At 41.1% G+C, this 13,122-nt stretch overlaps 1 protein-coding gene across 12 annotated transcripts in view; it reads right to left on the bottom strand.

The window, feature by feature from the left end:
• Positions 1-13,122, bottom strand: part of ABI3BP (ABI family member 3 binding protein) — a 155,145-nt gene that overhangs the window by 3,296 nt on the left and 138,727 nt on the right. For all 12 annotated transcript variants that reach the window (XM_063393737.1, XM_063393739.1, XM_063393731.1 and 9 more), the window contains 4 exons: positions 8,328-8,407; positions 6,834-6,863; positions 5,695-5,856; positions 1,808-1,921 (listed from right to left, as the gene is read on the bottom strand). In XM_063393737.1, coding sequence (XP_063249807.1) covers positions 1,808-1,921; positions 5,695-5,856; positions 6,834-6,863; positions 8,328-8,407 — 386 coding nt within the window. The remainder of the gene's footprint in view (positions 1-1,807; positions 1,922-5,694; positions 5,857-6,833; positions 6,864-8,327; positions 8,408-13,122) is intronic.

Consider the following 13,122-nt stretch of genomic DNA (forward strand, 5'->3'; position numbering starts at 1 on the left):
GTTTTGGCCTAAAAATTAGTGTAGCTCATGAATTCACTCAAATCCAATGCTGAAATCAAATTGGTTTAACTGTCTTTTAAACTGAGGTAGCAAGGTAAAAGTTTTTTTAAATATTCAAGTATTTTTAAAAGGGTGAATCTGGTACAACTGGGAAGTTTGCTGTCCTGGCAATGCAAATTGGATTCTGACCATCTCTTAAGCAAAATATCTTTTCAAATGGGTGGCACTGACTGGAAAGGGAAAAGCAAAAACCTCTTTAGAAGAAACTCACAAAACACATAAACACCTTTCAGACCTCTGAACTGCTTTGTTTTTTGGAAAAAACTTGTGAAAGACTTAGGAACTTCACATTCATCTCCCACACCTACCTTGATGTGTTTCTGGACGCCTATGGGGTGTTTTGTAAATGAAGCACAGGAAGGTTTGGTCAACACGCCAATATTGTACTGAAAACTGTTTTGCTGTTGTCCTCAGTAAAATGTTCCATGACACACTCAGCACGCGTGTATGTACCAGTACAGAACCACTCCGGAACCGCTCCGGAACCACTCCAGAACCGAACAGCTCTGGAACAGCTCCGGAACCACTCTGGAACTGCACCACTCCGGAACAGCTCCGGAACCGAACAGCTCTGGAACCACTCTGGAGCTGCACCGCTCCAGAACAGCTCCTGAACCACTCTGGAACCACTCTGGAGCCGCACCGCTCCAGAACAGCTCCGGAACCACTCTGGAACCACTCTGGAGCCGCACCGCTCCGGAACAGCTCCGGAACCACTCTGGAACCACTCTGGAGCCGCACCGCTCCGGAACAGCTCCGGAACCACTCTGGAACCGCACCGCTCCGGAACAGCTCCGGAACCACTCTGGAACCGCACCGCTCCGGAACAGCTCTGGAACCGAACAGCTCTGGAACCACTCTGGAGCCGCACCGCTCCGGAACAGAACCGGTTTGAACCGGTCAGCACCGGCTTGAACCGGTCAGAGCCAGTTGGAACCGGTCGGAACTGGTTTGAACCTGTTGGAACTGGTCGGAACTCCGGAGCCACTCCGGAACCGAACTGCTCCAGAGCCGCTCCAGAACCGCTCTGGAACCGAACCGCTCCGGAACCGCTCCAGAACAGAACCAGTCGGAACCGGTTTGAACCGGTCGGCACCGGTCAGAACCGGTCGGCACAGAACACCTCACCCTGGCACTGCTGCCAAGCAGCAAGGCAGGAGTTCAGCTGACAGAAATACAAATTTCTTATGTCTCAGCCTCAGCAATGTGTGAAAAATAGCCAGGCAGGCCACAGATGTGTTTAGCACACCCAGTCCCTTGTCCACTTAGACCAGACTGGAATTTTGGGCACCCATTTGCAATCAGTATGCACAGAATTACTGCAGCATGAACTATATTTTCCAGCCATAACTTTTCAGTTTCTCATTAGTACCAAATAAGGTATTTAATGCCCAACTGATTATGTACTGTGCTTTAAATCAACCTTGCTAGCTTGAACACACCACTTAATGCCTCTGCAAACTCAAATTTGTCATTGGGTTTAATATGTAGTACCAACTGTGAATAATTTGTTGGGCTGTTTTAAACAGGAGTGAGGCTGTTTGCTACCTAACAGAACCCAAGTCATAACTGTCTTAGTAAGTCATCATTCATTGTCAAAAAATTCTTGACCTTCTTCTGCCTGCAAAGCTGGCGGGTCTTTTCACTGCCAACCCCAGCAGTGGGCATTGAATCCACTTGCAGGAAAAAGAAACAAACAAAGGAATTGCTACAGAGACAGATGTTAGTTTAATTAATGGTTAATTACCATCTTTGACTGGTAGATCTTCTTGCTGTCCTGTCCTTCCATCTAAGAATGAGTCTACAAATTGGCAGTGATCTTCTCCATGGCCCCTCTGGTCTCCTATGTTATAAAATTTTCCTGAAAGCAAAGAAGCAGCAAAGTTAGTAGAAGCTATTTCCAAAAACCACCAGAGGCAATGGGCTGTGTTCTTTCCTCTGTGGGGAAGCCAAGGTGGATGCTATGATTCTTTTCCTCTCAGGACCTGTAGCTGTAATTTGAACATGACGTGTAAGCTCCAAGTGCTCACAGCTAAGGCAAAAGTGCCCCACTCCTGGCCAAAATCTATGCCTGGATGTAATTTTCCCCTCTCCTTACATTTCATACAAGGGAAATTTTGTTACTACCAAGAACATAATCAAAAACCAAATTTTGGTAGTGATTTGACTGGAAGGCAGGTCTGGTTCCCTGTCAGGACGCCCCAAATATCTTCAGAGATGTTTTTATAGACCACCTCCTAACATAGCCAAGGCCTGTTTTATAAATCATCATATTTTTACAACATGTATGTGCAAGCGATAGCCCTTAACATATAGATGACCTCAGATATCAAGTATTTATCCAGAGCATGGAGTGTGGCCATGTATTTACTTGCAGGATTGCTTAACAGGACACTTTACTGCAACTGAGCAGAAATCAAGGTCTCAAGTGTCCCGTGTAGCAGGCGCTGACGTTACAGGCTGTGCTTGTCCTGTTAACAGGCACAGGGAAGGGGCTCTGACAGATGGTCTTACTTGCTGATTTGATTTGCAAGACAGTAAAATTCAGTTCAGAAGATGGAGGAGAGCGCGCTACGTTCTCTTCCCAAACCTGGGACGGAGACCTTTGTAGATAAACTTACCATTCTTACTGATCTTCTCTCACAGTGCTTAGTTCTTAATATGTTCAGGCTTTGGTGGAGATGTTGAAAGGTGAGAGCACTTAGAAAAAAGCTCAGGATGCAGGTATAAGCTAGGCAGAAAGTCCCTTACTCATTAGATCCTGGAGCCTTGAATCCATGCCAGTCTGGCCATTTGAGAGGTAATAGGGTGGGTTATAATGCTGCTCCCAAAGAGCAATTAATAAAAGAGCAGCCTAGCAATAAACACCAATGTTTTTGTGATCTAAGTAATATTTTACCAAAATTTCTCACCTCCAGCTGATGGTGTCTGTGGATGTGGCTCTTCTCTAGTTTTACAAAATTATTTATTGCTATCTAGCTTTGGCTGCAGACATGTTTTTTTCCATAGGAGAACTAGTCAGAGGGAGTTTCTCTCAGCAATTTTTTGGTCTGAAATTAAGAACATTCAGACTGCCCAAAAAAGCCTTTTTTTTTTTTTTTTTTTTTTTTCCACAGCTGTTGAAGGTCACACATAGAATTAATTTTTTTCCTTCCCTCAATAAATACTTATTTTAGGTGGCCTGCTTTTCTGGAATGCCTACAGTGACTGCTCTGGAGAACTGTTAAATGAGGTCAGCAGTAGATGCTGGTTTATAGAACAGTCCTGGCATATGTAATGGAGTTCAGCTTTTCTCCATAGAAGAGAGAATAAGCCAGATATTTTACTGGCTAACACCAGAACAGTAACTTGCATATACAGACACTCTTCTGGCCCACAGCTTAACCTATGCTTAACTCAAACAATTGGTTTTCATAAATTAGCAGCATTCCCAATGACTATTGCATTCTTACTGCTCAATTATTTCCATAATAAAAGAACACACTTAAAACTATTTAGGCTAATAAATAACTGGCTTCTGTTTTGGGGATAGCAATTCTAGCACAAAGTAACTTTTTTTCCCCAGCGTTCCTTTCTGGGTGGCCTTTCAATCTTACATACAAACTTTGTTTTATACACTATAAGTTCCACAGCACTCGAGGAATAAATTCATGCTAAAAACCAGCGTGCAAAGCTACAGTTGTCGCGTGCCTCATACAGCAGCATTTGGACAATGCACCTGAGTTTCAAGGCAATTGCACGTTTCAACAGCCAAGCTTTTTTGATTTTTCAGCGTTTTTTGATTTTGGATGATTTTTCAGCGTGCAGTGGCATTCAGAGCTGGGTGTGCACTGCTGGCACACACAGCCTGGCTGGCAGGGGCACTCTGCTGGTCTGGGGGCACGGCCAGGTGAGGTGGCCGTGGAACACACCAGAACAGAGCTGGGCTTCCAGGGGAAAACCTCCCACTCACACACAGAGGCCTCACTGAGCGAACAGGGCAAAAGCAGCTTTCCTTCGACATCAACTTTTCACTTCTTTTAAATATTGTGACAACTGGTCAGCGCTGGTTGTAACAATTCAAGTGCAAGAACCAGGCTTAGCAAGTATAATGAATACAATGTGTCTGCCTCATCTTTTTCCAGCGAGGTTAAACCACCACCCTGCCAGCAAGAACAAAAACAATCTAATGAAAATAGGAAAATGGGCTCTTGATATTAAACTTTTCTTCTCAGATTGGAGCAGCTTTCACTGCAGTGTTAATTCACTTGATTTAGGGCTGAAGTCTAGTCCTGCTAGATTAGCACTGCTATTTCCTCTGCTGGCTGGTTTTGGAACACATCATGCCTCATTGCCAGTGCTTGTCATTTGATCACAGCTGGTTAGTACAGCAACAGTTGAATGAATGATACATCTGTTCAAAACATTCTCTTTTAGTCACATAATTGCTAAGGTATTATTTACATACAGAGTATTGTGCTTACTATTAATGACAAGGCTTTCCTTCCTTGTCTGCTCATCAAGAATGGTGCCAGAATCTTGCCAGGCAGATTTAAAATTGTAGCAATGTGGTCTGCCCTATACTCCCCTGCTCTTTTCCTTCCATGTTCTTCCATGGAGCCCAGAGCCCTGCTCCTGTGAGGTGCTCAGCTCAGAGATGGGGCTGCTTTAGGTTATGAAAGTGGATTCTTCCGGCCACAGTCTCTGCTTGCTAATTCAATGCAATGTGTTGAACACACTTGCCTGATTGCACTCAGAAGGCATTTCCCACACATCTTTGTGCTCAGATGCCAAGCTAATGCCATCACAGAGCTGTCTGTGGTAAGAGATCCCACACAGAAGAGAGCCAGGAGCTTGGGATGTATTATAAGAAGTTAACAATTTCTTAATGTAGCAGATACAGCTTGCACAAGCTGCATGAGACACAAAGATCTCCTATGAACTAACTGAAAAACACTTCTTACAGGCTGTGTCCCCAGCATGTGTCACCTGATTCAGGTCTTAAACACACCCCACTCAACTAGCCTTAGAACACCAAACAAAGTTTGGGAATACAAGGCCAGGAAGTTTCCCTTAGAAATAAAATGTTAAATGAGGAAAACAAAAAGGTGGGGAAGAAAGATCATAAGCAAAAATGGGGAATGTGAAAACAAAACAAAAATGTCAAAGCAGATGTGTTGAACCTGTTGACTAGAGTTAAAGTCATGTATTTATAAACCTCCCGGTAGTGAAGTAACCAGATGTTTACTGAAAAGGATGGGAATGACAGGTGTCATCCTGGTCTAAAATGAGGTCCTGATCCTCTAATTAATAAGTATTCCAGGCTACCCTTTAGATACCAATTTGGCTGTTTACAATATATGCTATTCACTCTGATCTTTATCAGCTCTCTGTATGATCCCCAGTATATCAACAAGTACTTAAAATCAGATGATCACCATAGAGAGGTTCCTCTGTAGTCTGAAAGTTCAGTATCAAACAAATCAATGGTTACTGACCACAAGCAGATTACTGTTTATAATTAATCTGTGGACTAAATTTAACAAATCTGATCACATCTCAGCAGAGCTTATCTTGTCAATCCTCTTATTTTGGGAAACATAATGTCTTTCAGGGATATATAATGTGGAGAGCACTGATTTGAATGTTTCTTACCTGTAAGTGAATCACTGAGGTATATCTTGTATCTCAAAGAATTGCACAGCTGCACACCCACAAACTTCTTATACCAAGTCCTCTTTACGTATTGTTTGCCTTTGCATTCTGAATATGTGTCTGAATTGAATGGGATTTCAGTCCAGATAGCATCTTTCCCCACTGTGGGAGAGGAAAAAACAGGCTGAAGTATGATGCTGCATACAAAATCACACACAACAAATACATTTGAATAACTAGAATTAGAAGCCTTGATGAAGCAGAATGTACCATGACACTTGCATTTTGAACATGAGAAATATTTCAGGGAAGCACCAAAGTATGGAGATACAGCGGGTGCTGTGAACTCCTCCTGCTGTCCTCTGGTTTGGAATAGGTTCATTCTAGGACCTTGTTAGGGGGACAGTGTTTGTGTTGGAAAAACTCTCATTTACCAAGTGCGTGATACAGTCACCATTCTTCAGTGTGTTCAAGCCAAGAAAATCAACTTGCAGCAAACTGTGATCTAACAAAAATACATGTAAAAATGAAGTGCCATTAATTATGTGGAGAAAAATGGTGCCACGGCGTTTGTCAGAGTGAAAATGATGTCTATTACAAATACAAAAGGCAGCCAAATTTGCTTGAATGATCTCAGCTTTGCTTCAAAAGCTCAGTCTACCTTCCATCAAGGACAGCAAGAGTCTTGTAAGGGGCCTAAAGCAGAGCTAGATCAAGCCTTCTGAAGCAGAAAATTTTCCTAAAACACAAAGACAGATAAATAGAACCCTCCAAGTTGTGCTCTGTTAACTCACTTAAAAAGTGTGGAGTAGCTTATTCATTTTGCAGAGCTTTCTTTGCTTTAATGACAAGGTTGAGAAAATATGAGGCTGTCCTTGGCTCATTTGTGGACATTGGTGTGAAGCCATCCCAGCTGCCATGGGAGCTCCACATCACTCTGATTGCCCTATGCTCAGGTAAACAGGCAGCCTCGCATGAATTCCTTAGCAAGGGCATGGGTGGAAGGAGTGAAATTGTGTGTGGATGCTGTTTGATTCTGTAATTCGTCCAGCTGGTGCAACAGAGCCACCCTCCTCATAAAATTCTGCTATCTCACTTCTGAAAATACTGCCAATCAGATTTATATATAAAACACTTACTTGAAATTGGCTCGCTCACTCTTGGGTCCGCTGGGGGAAGAAAACAAACATTCAGTCAGACACTGTAAAATGAACGTTCCCAATAATTCGATGGAAAAGCATTGGTAAGTGATTTTTTACAGCTGACGTAAGCTGTAATTTGTGAAACAGAAAGAGGTTTGGAAGTAAAGTTAACTTTTGTATTAAATTAAATTAGAAGAAATATATTTCTTATGTGAAACTCCAGTAGCAATGAGCTTGTAATAATTTTACGTATGGGACAACACCAGCTAAGCAGTGTTCTAGTAAAAACAAGAGTTTAAACCTGTAACCACCAAAACCCAATTTTACTGCGTCTTATTAAAATTTCAATTTCAAAACCTAAATAATAAAAAGAGCACATCTGTAATACTTGCCACGAAAGACTTGGCTTTGAAAGCCCAAATGTGAGAAATGGATGTGTGCAATAAAGAAAAAACAAAACTGGATGCCTAATTTGTCCAAACTAAATAGGAGACAGAACATAAGCCTTGTCATTCATGAAAACTGCACTTGGCACAAACATTTTTTTTCATTTTTAACAATCCAGGATTACAAAGAGTGTATTCAGAGCTTTTAAATATGTGTGGCATAGTCTGCACTCCTCCCTGAGTAATACTTTGCTCAGCCAAAACTCTCATCCATCAGTGACAGCGCTAGTTGAGGAATACTAAATTATTGCACCTGGCTCAAAACACGGATTGAGAAAGTCCTTTCAAAAAGGCTAAATCCATTTTGTGTTTTAGGCGGTCTTTCAGTACTACCAAGCAATAAACACTTCAGCACAAAAGATGGTATCTTGCTTGCCTAAAGTCAACAAGTCAGCTGTAGTTAACCTTGAGGGGAGCAAGAGCAGAGAAAGCAAAAGCGCTCTGAGTCTCACCTCTGAGTCAGAGAGAACTTGACTTGGGAACCAACCAGGGGCCACAACAGGCTTGTGTCCACCTCTCCTAAGGTTTCACTGGAGAGTAAACAGGATGGAAGGGGACCCACTGGGACACTGACTTTTCACAACAGCTCTTTCTCAATCCTTCTTTCAGCCAAACAACATCACTGTTTACAGCAGCCTCATTGAACAGGTAATAAAAGCACCTATGATCACACCAGCCCAAAAAAACCCTTAATGTTCCCCATCCAAAAGCTGTTAATGAATTGGATAGGTGCAAGAAGCTCAGGACTATAAATCTTAAATGATTGAGCCTTCTCTAAGGATGAACTCATTTCCTTCACAATGAATACCAGACAAACCCTCCATGCTCCTGATTTTTTTCTCTTGCAGTCTGTCTATCTTATACCCTCACTCAACACAGTTCTGATCCCAGGCTGACTTTCCAGGCACGGTGGTGAAAAGCCAATCAAGAGACAGTAAAGAGCAAGACTGAATGCACACAGTGAAGTGAGAGAGCCTTTCATGCATCCCACAAACATGGGTACTAAAGTGCTGGAAATGATGGTCTGATCTTTGGAAGTTCTTACCTGATTCAGTACTGAATGTCACAACATTGCTACTTGGGCCTTCTCCAAGGGGGTTCCTAGGTTTCACGTGGAATTCATAACTGGGGAATAAAATAGAAGAGATGAAAATTTTGCAAACTGAGCATTCTTGAATATTCTGGAACAAGCAATTAGGACACACATTGGTGCTACTCCCCTTCTGGAGAAGAACAAAAAAGCCTAATTTCTTGCCACAAAACCACTGAAACATTTTTGGTCCTAGCTGCGTAAGACATGAACTGAACACAAAATTAAATGGTCCTTTTGATAATTCTTTGCACACATAATATTAATATTTGATTTAATTCACCACTGACTTGTCTGTCTTGTCTCACACAGCAGTTTCAGTCCTGGCAAAGGGAGCAAGCTCAATGAGGTCTGAAGCAACCTAATAAACAGAGACTGAGTAAAGGACATTGCTGTTTATTTGTACTTTTTGCTTTCTTAAGAACACAAACCTTCAATTCAATGCCTGTCAGGCCCACCAACAGTGACAGACAGGACCAGTAGCAAAACACGGGGTGAGCCTACCAGGACAGGAGCTCAGCCAAGGCAAAGATCCAATTGCTTGAATATATGTTAATAGTATGTGAAGTCATGACAAGACAATGTGCAGAGTGTCTTTTGCATGTGTTTTTACTGACGTGGCAAACACCAGCCTGTGCTGTAGTTATCCCAGGATCCCTTTTCATCCCTGTGTTGGGAAGCAAACACGACTGAAGAAAAAATCCAAAGCAGCCTCCTCCTTTTAAGCTTCCCCCACCTCTCAGTGCTTGATTAAGAGTGGAAGTGCCACGTACAGAGGGACACCTCCCATGCTCTGAGCACAACCATGTTGAATCTCTCACCTCACAGTGTCTTTTCATCAGCGATGGAGCCACAGGACATGAGTCAAAGGGACTGTAGGCCTGGAAAATGGGCCCCAAATTAGAGGCACTTTTGCTCTAAACACAGGAAAAAATGGGAGTCCCAGAAGTGGGCAACTAAGCATTCAGCTCTTGACTCGAGCAGGATCATTTCCCAATGATACCTTTGGTAGCTCCTGGTTAACATAGCATTGTAATGTATTGCTAGAATGGTGTCCAAACAGCAATTTTCTAAAGAAATAAAGCCCCCGCACCACACTCTGCACAGCTGGAAATTTGTAAACTCCATTTGCAATTCCCCAGAAGAATAATTCAATCCAAACTTTGGATTACCTCTCATTCCTCCTTGGCTCCTGCAAAACCTGAGCTAATTAACCTCAGTGGAGTATTCATGCAGTACCAAGCAACTGTTTTCCATCCACTGTACTTCTAAGACAATATTTAACTTTAAAATTGCTTACTTAAGCAATTACCTTTATTTCTAGGGTTTTCTTTTCTTTTTGAGGGAAATATTTATATAGGCTGGTATTCTGAACAGATGCATTGTGGAAATTCATGGATATTGCTAAGAGAAACATTGTTGTGAGCTGAAAAAAGTCTGTTTGGAGAAATCTTGATATTTATTTAAACATGCTGAAAGAACATTTGGAACTACCCATATTACCCCACGGTAGGAGGGAGACATTTACTAGATAATCAGTTTAAGAAATCTATAGATCTTCATTATCAACTTGAAATTGCTTAAACAAAGAGATGCTTTTAAAAATAGGACCTGAGTAGTTAGTATTCACACTGGCCATGTGGTACAGTAACTTTTTTGGTCAAGAAGTATTCTTGTCTGGTAGGAAAGGTCATAAAATAGACAACTGTGGCAAAGCAGTCGAAGATTCTTTCTGAAGAATCACTGAAGCATAAACAAAGATTTCCTAATATGTTGGGGGTCTTAAAGTAATAGCTAGATATTACATTTTTAAAAAACGTAGAAATTAATCCCCACATAGAGATAAGAGACTGCAAAGAAATTTTCCTGCTTCCTTCACAGGAGGAACACCTTATCTAAAGCTATTATTGGAATTGTGATCATCAAGATGGAATGCTCTAATTTTTTATGGTATTAATCTCATGGGAGATAATAATCTGGTTTTGTATGTATTTTGCTGATTTTTGAACAAATATATTGTTCTTAATAGCTGATATGCCCTACTTTGGGCTGCATTAGGCAACATTCTTCATAGGAATCAGTTCTGTTCCCAAAAATCTTTAGTCTATGAACTTGGACTCATGAATCCTCTAATTCCAAAAAGACAAAAACAAGAACTGAAGGGTATTTTCCAAACACTGTTTTTCAAATTGTGGTTTAGACATCACTAGGTTCTCTGCAAAAGACAAAACCACATCTTGGAAAACTAGGGCAAAACTTAAATAAAGAACTGAAATCTGCAGATAGAGATTTCAGCTTATGTAAACATACAAAGAAAATTGTAGGAAAGGACAATAATAAAGAAATTTTCAAAGTTTAGCTCAGTCAATAGGGAAAGTTTCATATTAATAATGTTAAAAGGAAATTTTAGAAACTAAAATACATGCAATTCTACAGTTCTGTGGTATGTGTTTTTACAAGCATCACAGGCTCCTTTCCTCTGCCAATTTCAATCCTAAAACAATACCAGTGGCTTCCACAGTACAAAAATAACAAACAACCACTTTTGGAGATGAAGACAATTAGCTGGTTGACAGAACATTGAAAAGGAGAGAAAGGAAACATTGGACTGGGATCACAATATGACATAATTTACTGTTATTTTAAAGCTACGCTATGGCTGTTTTAATATAAGACAACCTAAAGCCTTTATTTTTTGTGTGTCAAGTGAAAGATCTGAAAAATATAAATGAAATAGTGAAAAAAAGTACCATCTGCACTGTTATGCACTCCTATAGAAACCACAAGGAAGGGGAAAAATGCTTAGAGTTTCAAGAAAAATGTATGGCAAAATTAATAAAGGGAAATAGGAAAGCTATAGAATGGTTATCCCAGGTCTGCTGCTTAGTTAGACTTACCTAACAAGAAACTGGAGTCTATTTTCCATCTTTATATCTGCCTGCCTACTATACCAAAATCTCTGCTATCCTATGTGAGCAGCAATCTAGCACATCACACCTTCAACATCTATAAGATTGTGCTATGCTACAAACCTTCCAAATCCTCCCCAAAGGTGTAAGACAGTAAAAGTCCTTGTGCAGATTAAACAGACTTGACCTACAGTAATTACTACTTGGAGGGTATTTTTCCACCACAGGAAATCGCTATACCACATGGAACTCCAGCAAATGCAGCTGCTCCTGCATTTTTCAAATCATGCAGAAGGAGAGGTTTGAAGATTGCAGAACTGAAAATAGGTGAAGAGAGATTTTCACCATAACAGGAGAACTGGAGCAGCTGAATACAGTCCTGGGACTTCAGGTCTACTGCTGGGCAGATGCTGGTGTTGGATGCTAATTGTGCAGGGCTCTGTGCACAGAGCTCCCCTGTCTCTGCAGAGTGTGTTTGGATGGCAGCGTGACCAGGAAAGAAAGAGAAAGAAAGAGAAAGAAAGAGAAAAAGAGCAAGAAAGCAAGAGAGCAAGAGAGCAAGAAAGAGAGAAAGTGAGAGGGGGAGAGAGAGAAAGAAAGGGAGAAAGAGAGAGAAAGAGAGAGGGAGAGAGAGAGAAGAGAGAGAAAGAAAGGGAGAAAGAGAGAGAAAGGGAGAAAGAGAGAGAAAGAGAGAGAAAGAGAGAGAAAGAGAGAGAAAGAAAAAGAGAGAAAGAGAGAAAGAGAGAGAAAGAGAGAGAAAGAGAGAGAAAGAAAAAGAGAGAAAGAGAGAGAAAGAGAGAGAAGAGAGAGAGAGAGAGAGAGAGAAAGAGAGAGAAAGAGAGAGAAAGAGAGAGAAAGAGAGAGAAAGAGAGAGAAAGAGAGAGAAAGAGAGAGAAGAGAGAGAGAAAGAGAGAGAAAGAGAGAGAAAGAAAGAGAAAGAAAGAGAGAAAGTGAGAGAGAGTGAGAGAAAGTGAGAGAGAGTGAGTGAGAGTGAGTGAGAGTGAGTGAGAGTGGGAGAAAGAGAGAGGGAGAGAGAGGGAGAGAGAGGGAGAGAGAGGGAGAGAGAGAATGAACTACAATGATTGTTGGAGTAATCTTTCTCCTAGCAAAGTTGGGAGGAGGGCTAAGAGAAAAGGAAAATGTTTATCCATGAACCCTGATATCAACAGCAATTTACTACAATACTTTTTAGTTTTTTAATAAAACAAATGGAAATCTCCAGCATTTTTCTGTCACACTCTGAATTTTGCTGCATTGCAGCTTTCTTTGTAGTTCCTATCTCTTGACCCTCGCTGTTGAGAAAAGTTAAACTCTCTGCATTGACAGAGGTTTTCTTGGGTTTTTCCTTATATGTGATTAGAACCTTTGGGTGCTAACTACAATACAAACCCATATTAGATAAAGGTGATAACAGCCTTGGGACATGACCTAACCCAAAAAGTCCAACAGAAACCACACAAAACATTTTCAAAAAGGAGAAGAATATGTTTGAAATCAACAAAATAATTGATGGGGAAGCAGATCAATACCTAATGGGAAGTTATACAAAACTGAAATGCAAGCATCATCACAGGCTTTTTGTTTCTTATTAATACTCTTTTTCTGCACCAGTAGGCTGGTGGGACACGTCCTCCAATGGCTACTCAAACTTCTCCAGATGTATTTAGAACAAGTCTTAATATTTTTCTTTACTACCTTCCAATTAATGCCATCACAAACACGCATGAGAACAGTTTTCAGCAGCCTTCAGGCCCTTTTTTGAAGGTTTGTGTAGAAATTTGGGCTGTAAAACTTTCTGGACACAATGGTGTGTGCTATGGGCTTCACTGCCTTTAAACAAA

Source organism: Prinia subflava, chromosome 3 (genome assembly GCF_021018805.1).
Source record: "Prinia subflava isolate CZ2003 ecotype Zambia chromosome 3, Cam_Psub_1.2, whole genome shotgun sequence".
NCBI lineage: Eukaryota > Metazoa > Chordata > Aves > Passeriformes > Cisticolidae > Prinia > Prinia subflava.